At 40.7% G+C, this 21,378-nt stretch overlaps 1 protein-coding gene and 1 long non-coding RNA gene across 4 annotated transcripts; one reads left to right on the forward strand and one right to left on the reverse strand.

The window, feature by feature from the left end:
- Window positions 1-2,421: 2,421 nt before the first annotated feature.
- LOC132903304 (uncharacterized) lies at window positions 2,422-4,009 on the reverse strand. The gene is made up of 2 exons (XR_009657376.1): window positions 3,301-4,009; window positions 2,422-2,920 (listed from the first exon to the last, which is right to left on the reverse strand). It is a non-coding gene; the product is annotated as an uncharacterized LOC132903304 (long non-coding RNA).
- LOC106137561 (influenza virus NS1A-binding protein homolog B) lies at window positions 3,970-21,296 on the forward strand. 3 transcript variants are annotated; one of them, XR_009657375.1, is made up of 12 exons: window positions 3,970-4,165; window positions 4,284-4,361; window positions 14,737-15,061; window positions 15,227-15,422; window positions 15,517-15,666; window positions 15,883-16,126; window positions 16,197-16,503; window positions 16,826-17,100; window positions 17,432-17,772; window positions 17,847-17,978; window positions 18,219-20,199; window positions 20,825-21,296. XR_009657375.1 is itself a non-coding variant. In XM_060951302.1 (11 exons), the coding sequence occupies exons 2-11, from the start codon at window positions 4,328-4,330 to the stop codon at window positions 18,249-18,251; spliced, it is 2,037 nt and encodes a 678-aa protein (XP_060807285.1). In that variant the 5' UTR covers window positions 3,970-4,165; window positions 4,284-4,327; the 3' UTR covers window positions 18,252-21,296. The 3 variants fall into 3 exon arrangements, 2 of the variants coding, with proteins under 2 accessions (XP_060807285.1, XP_060807286.1); XM_060951302.1 differs by having other exon boundaries at window positions 18,219-21,296; XM_060951303.1 differs by lacking the exons at window positions 3,970-4,165; window positions 4,284-4,361 and adding an exon at window positions 13,767-14,171 and having other exon boundaries at window positions 18,219-21,296.
- Window positions 21,297-21,378: the final 82 nt, after the last annotated feature.

Here is a 21,378-nt window from a genome sequence, read left to right on the forward strand (position 1 = left end):
TGCCATCTGATGTAAACTTTGATCCCGATACTACATATTTGCGCCTTTTGAGGTTTTTTGCCTCATTTGAAGCAGAACGGCCTTAGATTTAGTAACCTGAAGATGAGACGGCGCAAGTGTGTCGACACAAGTAGCATCCCACACCAAAGGCCGCCCCAATCTCCAGGGCACCAAAGTCATACCATCCGGTCTCTTGGCATCATCCCAAGCCAGACAGTTTGGTTCTAGAACGGCTGGAACATGGATGGTGGCAAGAGCACGGAGGATTATATCATTTAGGGCGGCATGGCGCCCTAAACGGCCGGCACTCCTAGGACATGAGAGGCCGTGGTGTCCATAGCCGACAACGGTATCCCCGCAAGGACAACTATTATTAAAGACTAACGGTATTTCATGTGTTGAGCATTCTGAGATGAAGCAGCTATACGACCCTAGCCACGTACACAATTAAACAGAGAGACAGATGTTGTCTCAAGGTTTCACTACAGTATAAATGAAGGGACTGGGTTTCATTATAGTTATGTATATTTAATATTTTGAATTCAAGTTAAAATTACCGACAGAACAATATTTTTACTTATATTACTGCTACATAGAGTATATACGAGACGTGCTTATGCATATTATGACGCTTGCAACTTTTTGCATCGTAATATCTCAGAAACGGTAGCTTTATTGAGAAAAAATATTGATTCCTTTTTATAGATATGTTTATAATCTACAATCTATGTCGAAGGTAATTTTCCTATAAAACTTACCGTTTTGAAGAAAATCGTGAAAATCCCATTTTCTTACCTTTGACCTTGGGTAATTTTTTTCCTTAAACCGGAATCATGGGGAATTTTGAAATATTGCTTTTGATTGTGTTTTAAACAATTATACTCATTTTCAGCTTGATGGGAATTAATGTAGCTTCATTCCTACTTTTTGGTCTAAATTGACCGGACTGAAAATAAAATGGTGAAATAAACCATCTACGCGAAGACCGACATCCGCGCGGACGGAGTCGCGGGGGAAAGCTAGTATTTCAATAAAAAAACACATACTTAGTGCGGAATTAATTATTACATAAATAACATAAATAAATGAGTGATTTCGCAAGGACGAGCAAAATACGTTACCCGTACGAAAGCCGCGAACCGTCTGCCGCCCGTCGCCAGCGCAGCGACCGTTGCGAAATTTGCGTGCAGAAATTAATTGATTTTAAGTGTTTTCCCAAAAAATAATAAAAAAAAGCGTTCTGATACTTTTGTAGTGTTAATTATTCTTAGCTTGTTTCTATATGTTCCATTATTATAAATCGTTTAATACAATTTTTATATGAGGATAGAAGTCTAGAAAAAATTATATTACTCGTAATTTAGAAATATTTTTATAATTTCCCTTGAGCACATTTGAGATGATAAATCAAGATATAGCATATATTTATTTGGTATTTTTTATGTAACGTTTCAGCATACTTTATAGACTTTGTAAATGAGCGATATTAATTACCACGTTACAATGCCAGTGACGCAAAGCTTGCGTATGGCGTGTGATAAAGCCAGCATATTTTTGTCTGAATTAACCGTCGTCTTTGTTTGAACGAATAACCAAATGTTCAGGTTTTATTTTGCAATTTTCCTTCCTTTCAAAAAATTTGCGCCTGTTGCATTCAAGAGATACCGCGTTTTTTTCGCAATGGATCATACTGTATAAATTTCGATTTCGGAACGCATCTGGGTAAGGCCGTAGATTTTGCCACTTAGTAACATAGAGTAACATAGATACTTCTATGTTATGGTAACGTATAAGTAACACGAAAGTAACGAGTAAAGAGTGTAAGGTCGAGTTCAGAAGTACTGCCTCTTTTTTTTATTAATTTTTTTTTTCAAATTTCATAATATTTTCGTAAAGTACTGAAAATTATACTAACGTACGATTGTAATGGCAAGCACAATTCCATAGGAATTGGAGAAGCAAATGTATTCTGAGAAACACAAACGAAGTTAATGCAATGTTCCAAAACAAAATGTATGTACGGGCGTACGGGCCAGGGTATCTATTAACCTTATGTAAGAACTAAGCATATAAATGAAATGAAGCGGTGGTGGTCTAGTGGTTAAGACGTCCGCCTGGTGATCAAAATGTCCCGGGTTCGAATCCTACTCGAGCCACATGAGTTTGTATGCTAATCTGACTTACGTTTAGTACTTTTCATGACCACCACTTGCTTCCGGTGAAGGAAAACATCGTGAGGAAGTCACATTAGTCGATTATTTATCAGTTAGTGTGTGAAATGGAGAAGGCAATGGCAAACCACTCTATTAATATTGCCAAGAAAGTCGTTGTGTGTGTTTCATTGAAATCCATATAATGATCACGACTTCTCAGCCATGAGGAATACGACTAAGAAAAAGAAGAAGCAAATAAAAAACAATGAAATCTTCTAAAATGTCTATTCATTAAATAGGTACTTAAAACACAATGTGTACTAATTAATCAATAAAATCACAAAAAAGGAACTAGGTAACCACTTTTACTTATGTCAACTAACAAATGATTTAAAATATTTAAATAAAAAATACAGTATCTTCATCATTTTGCAGATAATATTCTTTTGAATCTGTCTCTAACTGAATCAAATTTATCTTTTTTACTATAGAAATTGTGGTCACAGAATCAAGATCTAACTTTCTTTGCACTAAGAATTTTACAGAATTATTTGAAATCTTAACATTTAAAAAAAATTATTTTGTAATATGTTTCGTCATTTTTAAATTCTATGATCTCAACAAATCCAATATAATACTTCCACGTTTTTCTTTCAAATTATCTAACCATAACGAATCTTTTATGTTGAAACTTAAATAATTCCCTTCATTTTCATTATTCTCTCTAACCGTGCTGCCAAGTTCTTCATCGTTCTGCTCGCTTCCTTCTATAAAAAACACATTTTATAAATTGGATTTCAAAATTCATCTTGCACTTTTAATGATTAAAATAATAATAATATTTTGTTTTCCTAAGCCATTAACTACAGGAAATACTTATTTAATATATGAAATTAAATGAGTCGTAGCCTATTGCACGAGTCTATGTACGAATCCTTACAACACTTAAACGTTACGTAACATACAATCAATGTTACCGATAACATAGCAGTAACCTAGAAGTAACGCAGAAGCAAGATTTTTTTGGTTATAATTTACCATAACTCGATCATTCGAGCTAAATTTAAAACAAAACACGGCTCCTGCATAACTTATTCACTAAATAATACTTTCACATGAAAATAGGAGTAATAAACCAATTCTTTACCTTTGAAATCGAATAAATCCCGAATGACGACACACACCTGCACTCACTTTTTGTCAAACCCACCACAGTAAACAAAATGGTTTTTTTTTTTCTTTTTGTCCATGGACACTTAAGTGTTGCCAGTATCGATACAAAATATTACCAAAATGTTTTACCTTAATTAGAGGTGAAATTGTGGTAACATACAAAATTGTAACATATAAGCAAAAATACGGGGACAAACATTTAAATTGCGATAAAAAAATTAAATCTACTTATTTTAAATAATCTCATATTATTAATTGGCTGCTTAGTTTTGCGTTCTGTAGGTTAAGTTCTTGTAAACTTGACATTCAATAAATATACTACGAGTTTTGTAGTTCTCTAGTATTTGGATGATAAAAAAGACAACGCGATTTTTGCAAAATTTGGAGGACTGGCCAAGTTGAACACACTCTAGAAGTTAAAGTATTGAAGTGTTTGAACTTTTGAAATTAAATTATGTAGAGATAAGAGCTACAAAATATATTATGAGTACCTTAGTAACAAATTACTAGCATTAGTCTTTTATATATGCAGTCAAAATGTGGGACATATTTTTTTTTCAAATAGTGGCAAAATTTACGGCCTTACCCATCTATCGTCGTGCTTAGCTAAATGTCATTTCGCTTTGTTTAAGTTGTCAATGTCAGAACCACGAAGTTCAATCAATTCCAACTTCATTTCCAAAACAAGGTCTGTGTTTGTATGTTGTAGTTGTAGACTGGCATCGGAGTCTTCTAGTTGCGTCCACATTTACCTGGCGAGCAATTCGCGTAATGAGTTTGATTTGATTAAGGAAGCGGGCGTAGTGTCGAGCACGGGCAGGGCAGCAGTGGCGCATCAGGTGGGTTCGCGTTTGTTTACGTCGGCCATGTGACCGCGAGTACTGCGCCGCGGCCTTCGGGCTGCTCCACGTGTTCTGGTAATCCGGTTAGCGGTCCTCACCGTGTGCTTGTGTTCAGGTGCTGCCGCAGCGACTGACAGCGAGTGCGGACTTCGTTGCGACATGAAGCCTCAGGAGGATTATCGGAACGGAGACGGTGAGCGCTTTCCTTCTTTCATGAAGGCCTGGTGCGGAGTATCTGGCATTCTTTGTAGTTATTGTCTTTGTCAAGTCATAGTTTATAGGTACTTAAAGACAAGTACTTGCATTGACTGATTCAATTGTCAGTTCTGCTCAGAAATAGATGCCTATCAAGAAGTGATTGTTTCTTATACCGGCAATTGAGTGTGATCAGTGAACAAGATATCTACACAGCATACATGTCACACACAGCAACTACAATCACATCATTCATAATGTGTGTTTGTGTTGCTTGTTAGGATGTGACGACAGGCAATTGAGGTAATTGAACACTTGATTGTGAAGAAGCGGTTCATACTGCTCGGGCTGGTCACAACATATGAAGATATAAAGATTACGGCATCACATTTGTTAATGAAAAAGTCATTAATTCTACTCAATGTGCACTTGTTATTTTTAAATTGTTTTTGTTTCTGTTATCAAATAAATTGATGAATTGTGATAACAAGTGTAATGTGGTTGTCAGGACACATGGGATGGTGTTATCAGGTGCACAATGATAATCATACAATTTGTAAACTATTTATAGCCTACTTAAAACACCAGACATCCTGTTTTTAACTGCATTTAGATGATTCTTTAAAACCAGTTCATGACATTAGTTCTTGATATAAGCATTAGTTGTCTTATCTCACCCAAAAAAGGTGCTACTTGGTCAAAAATTACACCCCTCTGCAGAGAGGTGAGGATGTAGTTGGGACTGTGCCCGGAGGAAGAAGAAGATAGGCATTTGTTTTCGCAGTGTATGATGTGTGTCCAATCTGAGCTGTAGTCCTTTAACAATAAACAGGTGTAGACATGTTACAGATTCATCAAAAACTATTGCCTACACCCAATGATAAAACTTATAAAAAACAAATATAATGTGATAGTTTTACTTAAGCTGGGGGTACTTTGACAGCCTCAATTCTTTTGGTCATGATATGAGATGATTCAAGTTGTATACCTATTCTATTATACCTTATAATAAAAGTATGGGAAACTGATGACCTGTGGTTGTGAATGGGGTAGGTACTTAAATATGTTGAATTAAGTAGTCATTAAAAAAAAGTCATAAAGTCAATTTGGTGAAGACATTATAATTTTTAAAGTATTAGCAATTTAATGTTATTGATATGCAGTATCGATTTTACAAAGCTATTAAACTTTTTGTGATCAAATATCCATATAAGTGCAATGCTGAGGATATAACATCTGCATACTTAATTATAAATCACTATTCTCATATAACCAAGGTTATGTTCATCTGATAATGATCACTCGAAGCACATTTTGTTTCTACTGAAGGAAACATAAGCTCTGGGACAGTGGGTCATTCAGCTGTTGACTGCTGGTATGTGTGCGTGTGTGTGCAGCATATGTTGTGATTGATTTCAATATGTCTATCTTTGTAGAATCACAAGTTTGTACAAACTTTACCCATCTATATATCTACTTATATATATAAAAGTCTTCCATTACTAAGTGCCTGTCAGACAATGCACAGACCAAACCGCTCGTTAAAATAGTAGTAAAAAAAATATGCAGAGCCGTCCCGCAAAGCAACATATTTCTTAAAAATTATTATGTAGGTTATTGTAACGCATACCCAATGCTTTTAATGTGCATTGCCTGTTTCATTCTTGATTTTCCTTTATATTTTGATTGACTGGAAGAAATCCCGATTGGAATAACTTCGTCATTGTACATATTCTTATTTTATGTGCAATAAAGTTAAGTTTACAAACAAACAAATTATGTATTACTTAATAATACTAAGGGACCTTAAGATTGAGTTTCTTTTATTATTTCTTACTTACTTTTTAAAGGGGACTTAAATTTGTGTCAGGCGTTTATCTTATTTTTAAGCACAATGTTTATAAAACCTTTCTATTTATGAAAAGGACATGCACCTAAATCCTTGGTGAAAATACTAAACAAAACAGTGTTCCAAGATTATCTTCAAAGCATAAACTACTTTAGATAAATTAATTAATAAATTAATTAATAAAGAACGTAACCTTCAAAAAGAACACATCGTATCACTGGAAGCTAGGGTCGAGGATTTACAACGACAACAAAAATCTTCTCAAATTGAAATTCGCAATGTGCAGACAGCTAAGTTGAAAAGCAAAGAAGAACTTTGTGCGTTTACTGAAAAATGTTGCGAGGCCCTAGAGGTGCCAATCAAATCCTCAGATATCAGAGACATTTACCAGTTTAACGACAAGAAGGGAAATAGCACCATTGTGACCGAATTCCACTCAGTCCTCACCAAGGACAAAATAGTTGATGCAGCCAGGACCTACAATAGGAGATCTGCGACTGAAAAATTTAACTCCTCCAAGATTGGCTACAATAGCCCCAGTTTTCCCATATACATCTCCGAAAGCCTAACACCTAAGACCAAGAGAATGCTATTCCTGGCACGGGGCGTGGCAAATGATAGCGGGTACAAATTTTGCTGGACCGTGAGAGGGCGAATATTCCTGCGCAAGGACGTTGGCCTCCCTGCCATCGAAATTAGAAGTGAGTCACAGCTGCAAGCACTAAGAGAAAAAACCAAATGACTAGTCAGAGTCCACCAGCTAATCTGGCCCTTGACAGTGGGCATTTCCCCAGGCATGGTCCTTGGGTATGCTGTGTATTCGTACTACTATTTTACCTTCATACAATATTTGCAATTGTGTAGTTTTTTTGAATTTGTCTGTTTTTGTTTTCAACTTTCTTGTGTGGACTATTGTAAGGTTGTGCGCTTTGTGAGTAACTTATCTAAAATAATAGGACTTTTCTTTTCAAACAGTGAATTAACTAAAACGATTTTAAACTCAGAGTCGATTAACCCCAAACTTCAAAATTCGATTGTGTAAACCAACTTCTTAACAGTATTGACGATGTCTCTAATAATAATTCTAGCATGTGTAGCCCTGAGCAATGCCCTTCGTTGCCTTTCAAAAACAAACTGAAAGTAATAACGCAGAATATAAGAAGTGTATCGCACAATTTCGACCAATTTCAATTACTTTTAGCGCGAATAAAAGTAGAATTTGATATTGTTGTACTCACAGAAACCTGGAATTCTACAGTTGTTGTTTTTCCTACTCTTGAAAATTATACAATACACTTCACGACAAAATACAAAAATCAAAATGACGGTCTTGTTGTATACACAAAAGCTGACTTACCTTGTTCAATCGAGGAAATACCAATGATTGATGCCACGTGCATGACTATTAAAGTAAACTATGATACTCTTATTATTGCTATATATAGATCACCATCATTTAAAAACATTTCTAATTTTCTTGAATCATTAAATGACATTCTAACACGTTTTAAGTCTTTCTCAAATATTCTGATAACTGGTGATATTAATATTAACATCAAACCTGAAAGTACCAACACTGACTCATCCGACTACCTTAATTTTTTAGCTTCACACGGTTTGACAGCGGGGCATACTTTGTGTACTCGTGAAGATAGATGTCTGGATCACTCGATGGTTAAGTCTATAAATTCGACCACAAACATAGTTTTAAACCCCCCGATAACCGACCATAATGCAGTCATTGTTGGACTTGACCTTAGAGTAAAGAGAAACAAAGCTCAAACTCACATCAAGCACATCAATTTTGAAACCACTGTTACGGACATAAGCAACACTGATTTTAGTAGTATTCTATCGTCGAGTGATCCGGAATGGTCCGCCGAAGAACTCGTTAATATCTTATCTACGTGTATCACCAAAAACACATCCCTTAAAAAGATTCCGAGACAAAAAAGAAATATAAAACCGTGGATTACGCCAGGGCTAATGCGATGTATTTTAAAAAGAGATAAAATGCACATGCAATGCAGGTCAGAACCAAATAACCATACTCTAAAAGAAGAATACAATTTGTATAAAAATCATTGCAACGATTTACTTAAAAGACTAAAGAAACTATATGAAAAAAATGAACTTGAAAGACACAAAAACGATCCTAAAATGACATGGAAGACAATAAATTCAATCACAAATTTGAAATCTCAAAAAACACCGCCAAGGAATTTACTCAATATTTCGGCTACTCCTGAATCGTCCTTAGACCAAATAAACAACTATTTTGCAAACGTTGGAAGAAACTTGGCAGAAAAAATACCCAATAACGATAACTGCCCCGGTGCTTCAAATGGTGGAAACTTGGTATGTAACTCATTATTTTTGGATTGTACTACTGAATACGAAGTTGGCTCGATACTGTGCAAATTGAAAACCGATTGTGCTGTGGGTTGGGATGGCATATCCTCTAAAATTTTGAAAATGACTCACCCTAAATTAGTTCCAGTTATCACGCACATATTCAATCTTTGCCTATCTGCAGGTGTTTTCCCGCGGGTATTCAAAAAGGCACTTATCCACCCCATACATAAATCCGGAGATAAGAACGTAATAAGCAATTATAGACCCATCTCAGTACTCTCAGCTCTCTCAAAAATATTGGAAAAAATCATGAATAAAAGATTAGTAGAATACCTTAATAAAAATAACATCATTTCCAAAAAACAATTTGGATTCCAAGCTGGAATGTCAACTGAAGATGGAGTGGTCGAGCTTACAGAACATGTCGCAAAATTAATAGATAATAAAAAGAAATCCTTAGGCATCTTCTTAGATTTGGCTAAAGCGTTCGACACGGTCTCTATTCCTAAGCTCTTAAAACAAATGGAACGGCTGGGTATTCGTGGTCTGGCTCTAAAACTGTTTAGGGACTATCTTTCTAATAGAACGCAAAGAGTTGTCATTGATGACTATGCTAGCTCCGATGCTGCAGTAACATTTGGAGTACCACAAGGCAGCGTGCTTGGGCCAAGCCTCTTCTTAATATATATTAATAACCTGTGCAACATGAACTTATTCAAGGGAGAAATATTCGCATTTGCCGACGATACCGCACTAATATTTCATGGTGACACTTGGGAAGAAACTCGTAAAAACGCTGAGGTAGGGCTGGGACAGGTAATGAGTTGGTTATGTGCTAATACCCTTACACTAAATGTTAAGAAAACTAACTTTATTACATTTGGTATAAACCGTAACCAATTGCCATCCTCCTCAAAATTCCAAATTAAAGCCCACACCTGTAACCTCAATGCTCATTCAGGATGTGCCTGTAGCTCTTTGGAAAGATCTAGTAACATTAAATACCTAGGAGTACTTCTTGACGAAACGCTTTCATGGCAACCCCAAATAAATGCACTTACCGCGAGGATTAGGCGTCTAATACCAATCTTTAGGAAACTGAGGCACGTCGCTGATATTAAGCTTCTAAGATCCGTCTACTTTGCGCTAGGACAATCCATTTTAACATACTGTATAAGAGCATGGGGTGGTACCAGAAAGACAACTCTTTTGATTCTGGAAAGAGCACAGCGTAGTCTATTGAAGGTACTCCATTTCAGGCCATTCAAGTATCCGACCCAAGCACTATACACAGAAAGCGATGTTTTGAGTGTGCGACAGCTTTATGTAGCAAACATCGTTAAGTTTCAGCATAAAACAACACCCCTTAAACTTGATCAATATAATTTGATGCGTAGAAAAGATAAAGTCTACCCAACATTTAGTCGTAAAACCTATTTTATTACAAAATTTCAATGTTTTACAGGACCTAAACTTTACAATAAAGTAAACGGAATAACTGAAATACACAACCTTAATAAATATCTAATGAAGAAAAAACTACAAAGATGGCTTAAAACCTTAAATTACGATGACACGGAAAATCTTCTATCAATCTTGTCATAATAAAGTTGTAATCTATATTAATATATAAATCATAATGATAATACTTAAATATTAAAAATACATTTTTAAATATCATATATATCCTAATTACATAACTTACTATATATACATATATTATACTTTACCACATAATATAAAACTAATAAAATACCTTTCAAAATCAAACTTAATATGTTAATAAACTTTGTACTAAACTAAAATACTAACAACCTGAATTTATATAAATAAAAGCGTTAACTTATTTGCCACACTCCATATTCTTCGTAGTCTAACTAAAATGAATTGAATGCTCACAGTCGCACGGCGCATGAGTCATGCTTGTTTACACCAATCTTGGGATATTTTGTACCTCCGTGGTAATTATGTGGGTAGTTTGAATTGTTTAATTAGTTAGACACCTTTATGTTCGTAATCATACTAATATTATAAATGCGAAAGTAAGTTTGTTTGTTTGTTTGTTTGTTTTCTTTTCACGCGATATCTACACAACCAATCTTCTTGAAATTTCGCATATATATAGTTCAGAGTATGGAGAAGGACATAGGGTACCTTTCATTCTGAAAAAAAACTATCATTCCCGTGGGATTAGCGAAAAACCTGTGCTCTCTTACATAGGTGGCGCTAAATGCGCGGAGTGAATTTTGAATCAATGGAGATACAATTTGGAAGAATGTCAGATAATGACTTGGAGACGTCTGCTTAGAATTTAAAACTTTGCAACATAATCACTAGATGGCGCTAAATGCGCGGAGTGAATTTTGAATCAATGGAGATACAATTTGGCAGAATGTAAGATTATGACTTGGAGACGTGTGCTAAGAATTTATAACTTTGCAACATAATCACTAGATGGCACCTGCTTTAAGACGACTACAGCAGACACATACAGATATTCGTTTTAATGACCACATTCATAATGAAGCACTGATTAAAATTGAAAACAAGGTTATAGCAATGTCGGGAAAGAAACTACAAGATTTTGGAATGGTAAGCCCACAAAGAGTATATGAAAAAGACTTAGACGACGATACAGTTCGGGAATTAAACTAGGATATTACAGTATTACAACAGCAAGTCAACGAGTTAGTCCCTCAACTACTTCTAGAACAGAGTCAAATTTATCAACGAGTGTTAAATCAAATCGAATCAGGAAATGGTGCACTCTTTTTTCTCGATGCTCCAGGAGGCACTGGAAAAACCTTTTTATTAAATCTTTTATTAGCGTCCATTAGAAAAGACCAAAAAATTGCTGTTGCTGTTGCTTCTTCTGGCATCGCCGCCACATTACTTAATGGCGGCCGCACTGCACATTCTGTATTAGGTTTGCCTTTAAATCTTGCACAAGAAGAATCCCCTATCTGCAATTTCAGCAAAAACAGCTCACGCGGTATAATGCTGAAACAATGCAAGCTATTAGTGTGGGATGAAAGCGCGACGGCTAACAAAAAGCTGTAGAGGCCATAAACAGGACTCTTCAGGATTTGAGAGACAGTACAGATATTATGGGAGGAATGGTAGTTTTGCTTGCAGGTGACTTTAGGCAGACTTTGCCAGTGATCCAAAGGGGTACACCGGCAGACGAAATCAAAGTCTGTCTAAAATCGTTCAGATTATGGCCAGCAGTTAAAAAATTCAGTCTTACAACGAATATGAGAGTACACCTCTATAATGACGCAGATGCGAGACATTATGCAGATAATCTAATAAAATTTGGCGATGGACTCATTTATACAGATAGTGAAGGTTACATTTCGCTCACTCAGGATTTCTGCAGGTTGGTAGAAAATGTGGAGGAGCTCATTGCCAAAGTTTATCCGGATCTGCAACAAAATTTACTTGACGATGCCTGGCTATGTGCAAGAGCTATTCTTGCGCCAACAAACGACACTGTGAACATAGTCAATGTCAATATCTTAAATGAGATTCAAAGTGAATCAAAAGTATATTTGTCCATTGACACAATCATCGACCCAGAACAGAGCACGTCGTATCCAGCTGAGTTTTTGAACTCGCTTGAACTTTCAGGTGTTCCATCGCATAAGATAAATTTAAAGGTAGGTGTACCTATCATGCAATGGAACTAGGCTTAGGGTAATTCAATTAGGGCAAAATATAATTGGCGCCACTATTTTAAAAGGGTACAGTTTCCCATAAAGCTAAGTTTCGCCATAACCATAAACAAAGCTCAAGGGCAAACATTGCAAGTTGCGGGAGTGCATCTGGAAAAGCCATGTTTTTCCCATGGGCAGCTATATGTAGCCTGTTCGCGTGTATCCAGCCCAAAAAATTTGTTTATTTTGGCACCAAATGGAAGAACAAACAATGTTGTGTATAGCAGCGTACTGAAATAATTCTCGATTTACATACATACATATGGTCACGTCTATATCCCTTGCGGGGTAGACAGAGCCAACAGTTTTGCTATTTAGCTTAATGATAGAATTGAGATTCAAATAGTGACAGGTTGCTAGCCCATCGCCTAAAAAAGAGTCCCAAGTTTATAAGCCAATCCTTTAGTCGCCTTTTACGACATCCATAGGAAAGAGATGGAGTGGTCCTATTCTTTTTGTATTGGTGCCGGGAACCACACGGAACAACCACTTTTATACTCTCATAACAAGTTATCCCAATCCCATTCTAATATGGAGAAAAAACTGTTTCCATAGGATGCTACGCGGGCGAAGCCGCGGGTAAAAGCTAGTATATTATAATTTTGTACTTAACTTGAGAAAATAATAAATGTTCTTTCTAAATGTAAATAAATATTCCTAAAATGTTATTTTGTGAAGGGACCTAGTGTTTATAATACAGGCTCGGCCTAGTTAAACACTAGTGTGATGGACTCAACCAATAATTATGTGATTACGATTACCTAAATACATTATTACTGTACCTAATTAGACGTAAGTCCAAATATGTATGTTTTTATGAAATAAATAAATTATTATTTATTATTATTATTATTAAATTGTTTAGGAATGCTGATGTAATATTTAGTACGGTGAGGCAAATACTTTGAGGGAACAATTTCTAGCTAGGTATCGATTGTGCGGCTTCTTGTGCCGACCTTGCGGACAGCTCTAGAAAAAAGTTACTTTAAATTCAAGATCAACTTGGAGAAAATTATAAGAACTTGTCGCGCGACCGGATGTCGAAATCCGGACCGGAACCGGAATCGGAGGTGGTCACCTCATTCGTTCGCGACATCAATACAGTCCAAACTAAGGTCATAATATATTGGAGAAAAAGGTGCATGATAATAACATAATAGCGTGTATAATTACCAAAAGTAATTTTAGTTTAACATTTTAATCGTATAAACTACTTATAACGACCTTTTTTTTATCGCAAATTTACAATAGGCACACTTAAAGTGAGGAAAAATAAAACTGTTTAGCTTTCTTTCGATTTAAATAGTTCGATTAAGATAATTGATAATGTTTAGTGCGAATTGGCGGAGGCCCGGTGTTTTCGTCTCATCAGCTTTTTACCGGGCGTCCTTGTGAAGCAATAGTCATGGCGTGCTCCCCCCTCCCTGCCCCCTCCCCGCCGCGCCCGCCGCGACGTCACCGGCTCTCCGCAAGGCTGTTGCGGTGACTTTGCATTTCCTCCTGTTTTTATTATAGGCTATCACAATAACTTGTGATGCTAACTATCGAGACTCCGAGACTGTCCTCGTGGGAACAGTCGCACGGTGGAGTCAAGCGCGATGTCCGCGGACGCTCGCGGTAATTAATTTAATTTAATCGCTATCTCATGGTTTATTTCGTCCGCGATGACAATTTTATCATTTTTATCTGCCGATTATGTTAATACGTCTCGATTATTACGTACCTATTTGCAGATAGTAACAGTTTACTTTCCATGTGTCGATGTTTATGATAAGTCCGTCTTTGTTCTTAGTTCAGTGGATACAACAGCTCTCGTATTGTTGGACTCACTCACTCTCGTCACTCCTCACTACACTAATAGAACTTATGTTTAGAAAGTAATAAAACAGTATGTACTATTTACAAGATTTATTTGGCTTCGAGACTAGTCTAGGGTAATCCACTGACGCAACACGCCAATATTCCGTCAAATCACATCGTGGCGCGTACAAATTCCTACAAATAGAACGCCTAATGGCTATTGTCCTAATTTTAATAAGTGGTTCACAGAGCGTGTAATAATGGCACAAGCAAAGGTGGGGAATTCTTTTTATACCTTAAAGATTTACACCATGTTTTGTCTCTGATACCTACCGTTACAAATACAAAAATATTTTACTGGCTTCTTTTTTTATTTGTTATAATGTTTAGCTATAAGTGCGAGTTGTCAGATTGTCAGGAGTAATGTTTTTTTTTTAAGAATGGAGTGTAATAACTATTACGCCTTTGACCACGACTCGGGCGTCGCTCGGTTAACTGTAACAAGACCGCGCTTCATTTATTAAAATTTTGACGAGTCAAAGCAACACTTAAATGTAATGCTAACAGCATTTGCTGTCAGTTTATTTTCAGGAATAAATTGAAACACAATAACTTATTGTGATATCAGAGTGATGGGTTTATCTGTTGATCAGTGGGCGCGGGCGACGACAGCGAGGGCGAAGAGGCCGCGTCTGCGCTCGAGGAGGAGTTGTCCGTGTGCGACGAGGCGGCGCCGGCGCGCGCGCTGGCCGCGCTGAACGCGCTGCGCAAGTCGCGGCAGCACTACGACGTGCTGCTGCTGGCGGGCGGCGCGGAGGTGCCGGCGCACCGCGCCGTGCTGGCGGCCGCCTCGCCCTACCTGCTGGAGGCGCTGTCGGCGCCGCCGCCGGCCGCCAGCGGCGCCGCGCCCGCCTACCGCGTCGATGACGTCGAGCCTGACGCTCTCAAGGAGCTCGTCGAATATGCTTACACTGGCAGGTTTGTTGTTTTGGAATTTTCGTGTTCTTATTTGATAAATTTTTATTGCCTGACAAAATCGAAATACAAAATGTCCCATTTATAGACAGAGCCAAGACAATCTATAATGCAATTTTGGTAAGCGATATCGTAAAAACTTAAAGTATCGCAATTTGGAAATTGCAGACTGCGCGTCCGGTCGTCGAGCGACGCGCGGCGGCTGTACGTGGCGGCGTGGCGGCTGCGCGTGGAGGGCGTGCGCGCGGCGCTGGCGGCGCGGCTGCTGCGGCGGCGCGCGCCCGCCGACTGCCTGCCGCTGCGCGCGCTGCCCGACCTCGAGCCCCACCACCGCGCCGACCTCGACGCCTACATCGCGCAGAACGTGAGTCTCGTTACTCCTGCTTGTCACTCGCTCGAAACAGTTGTTGAGTTAGGGCCCTAAGGACTATGACCTTTATGTATTTTGTCTGTTTCAGTTCGAAGAGCTGTGCTCGATGGGCGCCCTGGGCTCGCTGCCCGAGGTGCGGCTGGAGATGCTGCGCACGAGCAGCGCGGAGGGCGGCGAGGAGACGCCGGTCGCGCTCGCCAACGCCGCGCTCGCCTGGCTGCAGGGCTTCCAGGGCGATGTGAGTAGCATGCATTTGCTTTTTCTAACAGTGTCTACAGTGTTCTTGACTTTCCACAAAATATTTTGTATAAAATTGTAGTTAGACAAGGTCCGCTTCGTATTAAGACTTACGCCATCCGGGATCGGCCCTGCTTCTCTCCAGGGAGGTCATCGAGACCAACGTCAGGACGATGATAAACGATAGTTATATAACGTGAAGCTCATCCTCCCGCAGCTGGAGGAGCTGTGCTCGCGGCCGCACCTGCTGTTCGTGGACAGCGGCGGCGCGCTGCGCGACTGCGGCGAGCTGCCCGAGCTGCTGGGCGACGCGCCCGAGCTGGCGCGCTACCGGCGGGCGGCCGCCGTGCGCCGCGCGCGCCCCGCCGCGCCCGCCGCGCCGCTGCCCGCGCTGCAGCTGGGCGCCCGCGCCGCGCGCGTCGCCGACTGCGCCGTCGTGGCGGCCAAGCAGCTCGCCACAGGTCTCTATCTCGGCTCCTTGGCTTTGGTATCCTCATGTTGACCAGTGGCTGACGCATGTTTCCGTCCCAGGCGACGCCCGCAACACGCGCGCGCTGGTGTCCGTGCGCGGCCAGCTGTTCGTGGCGCGCATCTCGTGGACGGACGTGGCGGAGACGGCGCGCGGCGGCGTGCTGGGCGGCGCGCGCGCCGAGGCGGAGGGCGAGCGGCGCGCGCGGTTGCCGCACCGCCGCTGCGCGCACGGCTTGGCAACGCTGCGCGGCCGGCTCATCGCGTGCGGCGGGTACGACAGGGCGCGAGTGTTGCAAGACGCGGTGGCGTATGACCCCACTACGAACACGTGGACTGAGTTGCCTAATATGCGAAGCGCGAGGGCCAGGTATTACTGATATTTTCTTTCGAGCTAGTCTATTAATGTTTAAACTCTGGGATAAAAAATGTTTCATGACAGAGGTTGTTCGATTATAAGTCGTGCCACCAGATGACGCTATCTAAACTTGACTGTCAAAGAGAACATTGTTGTTAGGTATTATTTAATACCTAACAACAAAAGGGCTTATAAGGGCTAAAAAATATCAAATGTTTAATCAAAAGAAATACAAGATTGCCTTGTGGCTAAGTGTTGTCATCGGTGGCTTTATTACTTGTTATGTGCTATCTGTTCCGCTTTACCCTTGACCGACATCTGTATTGCATTCGAGGTTCCCCGCGGCCCGGCTCGGCGACGAGGTGTACGTGATCGGCGGCAGCGACGGGCACGCGGAGCTGGACTCGGTGGACGTGTGGTCGGCACACGGCGGCTGGCGCGGCGCCGCGCGGCTGCCGCTGGCGCGCTCGCACGCCGCCGCCGCCGCGGACGAGGCGCGCGGCGAGCTGTTCGTGGTGGGCGGCTGGGCGGGCGGCCGCAGCCTGCGCGCCGTGCACAAGTACTCGCCCGGCGCCGACGCCTGGACGGAGGTGGCGCCGCTCAACACGGGTGCGTGTCCGCTGCGGCTTCGCGGCACCGCAGATTACCTCCCATTGATTGAGTTATTTCAAGACTGGTTCGCGGCGAGAGTCACCGAACTTACCATTTATTTTTAATCGACTTCCCAAAATGTTACCAATTTAATATTATGTTCGTAATCACATAGGTAGGAAAAATCCAAATAGTTTAGTAATTATAGTTAATTTTGAAATTTGACCATTTCATACTTCGCCATTTTGTCGCACACTCGACGAGTTATTTAAGAAAATTTTCACGAAACAACCTAAGAGATATGAATTTCGGTCGCAATAAAAAAGGAATGCATTGTGTGGTGTCGCAGGGCGGTCGCAGTGCGCCGCCGTGTGGTGGCGCGCGGCGCTGTGGGCGCTGGGCGGCTGCGACGCGTGGCACTGCGTGGCGTCGTGCGAGTGGCTGGCGGCGGGCGCGTGGCGGGCGGGCGCGCCGCTGCCCACGCCGCGGCGCTCCGTGGGCGGCGCCGTGTGGCGCGGCCGGCTGGTGTCGGTGGGCGGCTCGGACGGCGCCGCGTCGCTGCGCCACACGGACTGGCTGGAGGCGGGCGGCGCGTGGGCGGCGGGCCCGGCGCTGCGGCGCGCGCGCGCGGCGCTGGGCGTCGGCGTGCTGGGCGGCGTGCTGTACGCGGCCGGCGGCTTCGACGGGAAGGTATGTCCCTTAGTTACATTGGTTGACGTCAAATAAATTACTTCAAACTAATAACGTACATTGCATCTCGGCAGGAATTCCTGTCGTGCGTGGAGTGCCTGTACGAGCCGGACGGCGAGTGGAGCACGCTGTGCTCCCCCCCGCCCGTGCCGCGCGCCCCCGCCGCCCGCACCCCCGCCACGCCCCCGGCCGCGGGGGAACACCAGGTACATACTGGCTATACTATCGAAATATTCACGAAGGTTGATAACGAAATGGTGAGAGAGAAATGGTGCCACATGTCTGCTCTTACTAAGATTATAAAACTTTATCAAAATAAATAACACACCTCGCAATATGATGGCTAAACAGTTATTAAAATTTTGAGCTGAAGCTTGTAAAACATGGAACACCTTGAAAAACATTTTGAAATGAATATACGTAAAACATTTTGTATTAATTGACAGGAGAGCGAAGAGAACGGCGTCGCGGCGCAGTGACGGCGCTGCCGGCGCGCTCCGCGGGGGACACATTCCGACACAAGGTTCCACAGACTGACTTACACGATATTGTTTTATCCGTACACAATTTATAAAACCACGTTTTAAAGACATAGATTATAGTGATAATCACATGAAATGTTGAATTTATCAAATATTTAGCGGGAAACCGAGTTATAATGCGATCCCCCACACCTCCTACCTTTGCGGCGCCGGCGCAGCACAGAGAGTATATTTTTATAGCCTACCGTCTTGTGCGTTGTTTTTTAAATATTTTCCCGTCTTTATGGATGATGTTATTTAATATTGGCATTTTGATTGATTGCTAATAATGCAGACGTAACTGCAAATGTGAACTGCTTAATTGAGACATCTTCGTGTAATTAAAACAAGTTACACAGAGGAATCGCAGTTGTAGGTGAAGGGTGTAGTTTTATTTTACCCATATATTTGTATTTACTATTTTTATAATCTTGTTCCAAATTCTTTAGACTTATTTGTGAGCTCAAAATTTAATATTAATTTAGCAAAATAAAAATATCTAAATTAAATTAACAATGAAATTTAAAAAATGTAATACTTAATAAAAAATTTATTGTGATTTGTATATATCTTGTGTTCAGAGCGATTTGATATGCCATATCATTCCCCGGGAATTGCAAAATGAATTTGCATTATATATTTTACTTTCCAAAATGAGCTGGTCTCAGAAATGAAGTGAACCCTGTGACGTCATCAAATGTATCAAAACGAACATTGGTTTTGTTGCCGATCACTTCCCTGCACGTTGTGCAGGTTGATGTCATGAGTTGGCACATTGAGTCTCTTCACGGCGCGCTTCGCGCTAGGGGCGGACCAGCGGGCGGCGAGGGCGGGGTCAATCTTATCAAATTATTTATAAAGTAATAGTTTTGCCCGCAAATGTCTGTTTGGCTTAAACGTTTCTAGCAGAAATAATAAAAAATATGCACGGACGTATCACACAGATTGAACTAGCCTCAAAGTTAGTTCAAAACTTGTATACTGACATATTTACCCGACGATTTTATATTTTTGAAAACACAAACAGACACACAGAATCATTGACAAAGTTCTGTTGTTTTTTTTATCATTGAACATTACTGAGCTACGGAAGTGACACGGAATAATAAAAATACCCCTCTCCCCCGCCCCCGCCGCCCGCCCCCCGCCGGCGCGCCAGGGTCTGCTCGCCGCCACTACCTCAAAATTGTTGCTCGCGCGACTCGATGCCTTTACTAGCATTTGTATTGCATTATTGAAGTCTGTATATATCGGCCTTTTGTATGTGTATTTTAGAGAATTAATGTTAGTCACGTGATTATATGAGAGTATATTAGATATTGTAATTGATCGCAATACTTTACTGTACGGCGGGGTCGTCTCGATGTGCATTTACGATATATCCCTATTTATTTTAATAGGCCTATTTACCTTTATATACTTAAGAAATCTTAAAGTTGTGTGTCATGTTATAATTTGTCTATCTATGTGTATTCACGCAAGTTGAGATGGCATTTGTGATGCATTAAATGAATTGAAAGCAATAAATGTTTCGCCCGCCCTCTAGTAGCGCAACTACGTGATTGTGATCCCTGTAAAAGACACTAAGTTAAGAGTCGTCCAGCCTTCCTTATTGTTTCTCACGAGAATAAACGTTTAGATAAACAATGTTGTTTGCTTTGCGCCTCACTAGCTCCCTCTCGCGGTGACTATTGTCGTGGCGGCAAGCGTCATTGCTAGTTGTATCATATTACGCGTTAATGCATATCAGTGCAGAAACTTCGTGCATCCAGTAGACTGCTAAGGATTTAATAAGATTAATACTAGCGGACGCCCAGGCCCACTTCATTTGTTGGTGTGCTCATTACAGCAATACAATCGCCGAAGCCAATGAAATCCGACCGTGTCGCAGCGAGATTGCATATCGGTAGGTACCTATGTACCTATGGGTTGGATTTCTGTTTTACTGAACAGTACGGCGGCAAAAATTGCGCCCGCGCAGTCTTGTAGAGCGCTCGCCTGTGATTTGCAGAATACATTTCTAACAATCGACAATATAAAAAAAAAGCGTAGTAAAAACATTTACTTCTTGCAAATTTATTAAGTAATTGAAAATAATCAAAACATAATTGAACACCTTTTGCCCTTGTATCTCTGATAAAAAAATATAAAGCAATAACAAAAGTTACATATACATACTTCAACCACTTAAAAACAAACAATTAAATTTTTCGATCAGAAATCTTTATCGTTTGTTACCGGCCGTGATATTCTGAAATCAATGTTAGTCTGCATATGGCCGCACTAGAAAACCTTCTAATGCAGATTTATAACGTGAATATCTACAAGCTTTAATTTGAACCAACTGGTTAAGCACTGACTTTATTGAGAGGTAATCTTTGAGTAAGAGTGAGAATCTGTGTAACCGTTCGCATTCGAGTCTTTACAAACAGTAGTAGGTAACAAAAAGTGAGGTATCTGCGGTGGATTGTGAAAGAAACCCACTCTCTTATCGCGTGTCACAAGTTGAACTTTCATTATCGTCATATCAGAGTATAAGGGCCTGAGGTCCGCTTCGCTAGCCCCCGTCCACCGCAATGAGCGTGGTCCCGGCCGCGACTCCCGCTTCCAAGACGACGGCATCTCGAGCGCTGGGTCTAAGTCGGCAGCTGTTGATGGTCATTCTAAGTGAGTATTAACTATATAGTCTTTACACTTACATACATAGAATTATGTCTATATCCCTTGCGGGGTAGGCAGAGCTAACAGTTTTGATAAGTCTGATAAAGCTGTTTGGCTTAAATGATAAAATGGAAAATACTTAATGTAAGGTAGGTATGGCATTTAACGCCCAATGTGTAAAAACGCCCGAATGCTAAAAATCGGAGATAATGCCGCACGAGTTACGTTATACTTCATGCACACATAGAATAAACCAATAGGAACGCGCGGACGCGACGCGGCGCCGCTCAGGCCATCGGTCGCTCAGTTGTGAACCGAACTTGAAGGACGCCGGCAGTGCACGCTGTTCTTATAAAAAATACTCCGACAAATCCGTAAGTTTTAATTCATTTTCTGTAATTTACATGTCTAATTTTGTGATAAG

This window comes from Amyelois transitella, chromosome 24, assembly GCF_032362555.1.
Source record: "Amyelois transitella isolate CPQ chromosome 24, ilAmyTran1.1, whole genome shotgun sequence".
Taxonomy (NCBI): Eukaryota; Metazoa; Arthropoda; class Insecta; order Lepidoptera; family Pyralidae; genus Amyelois; species Amyelois transitella.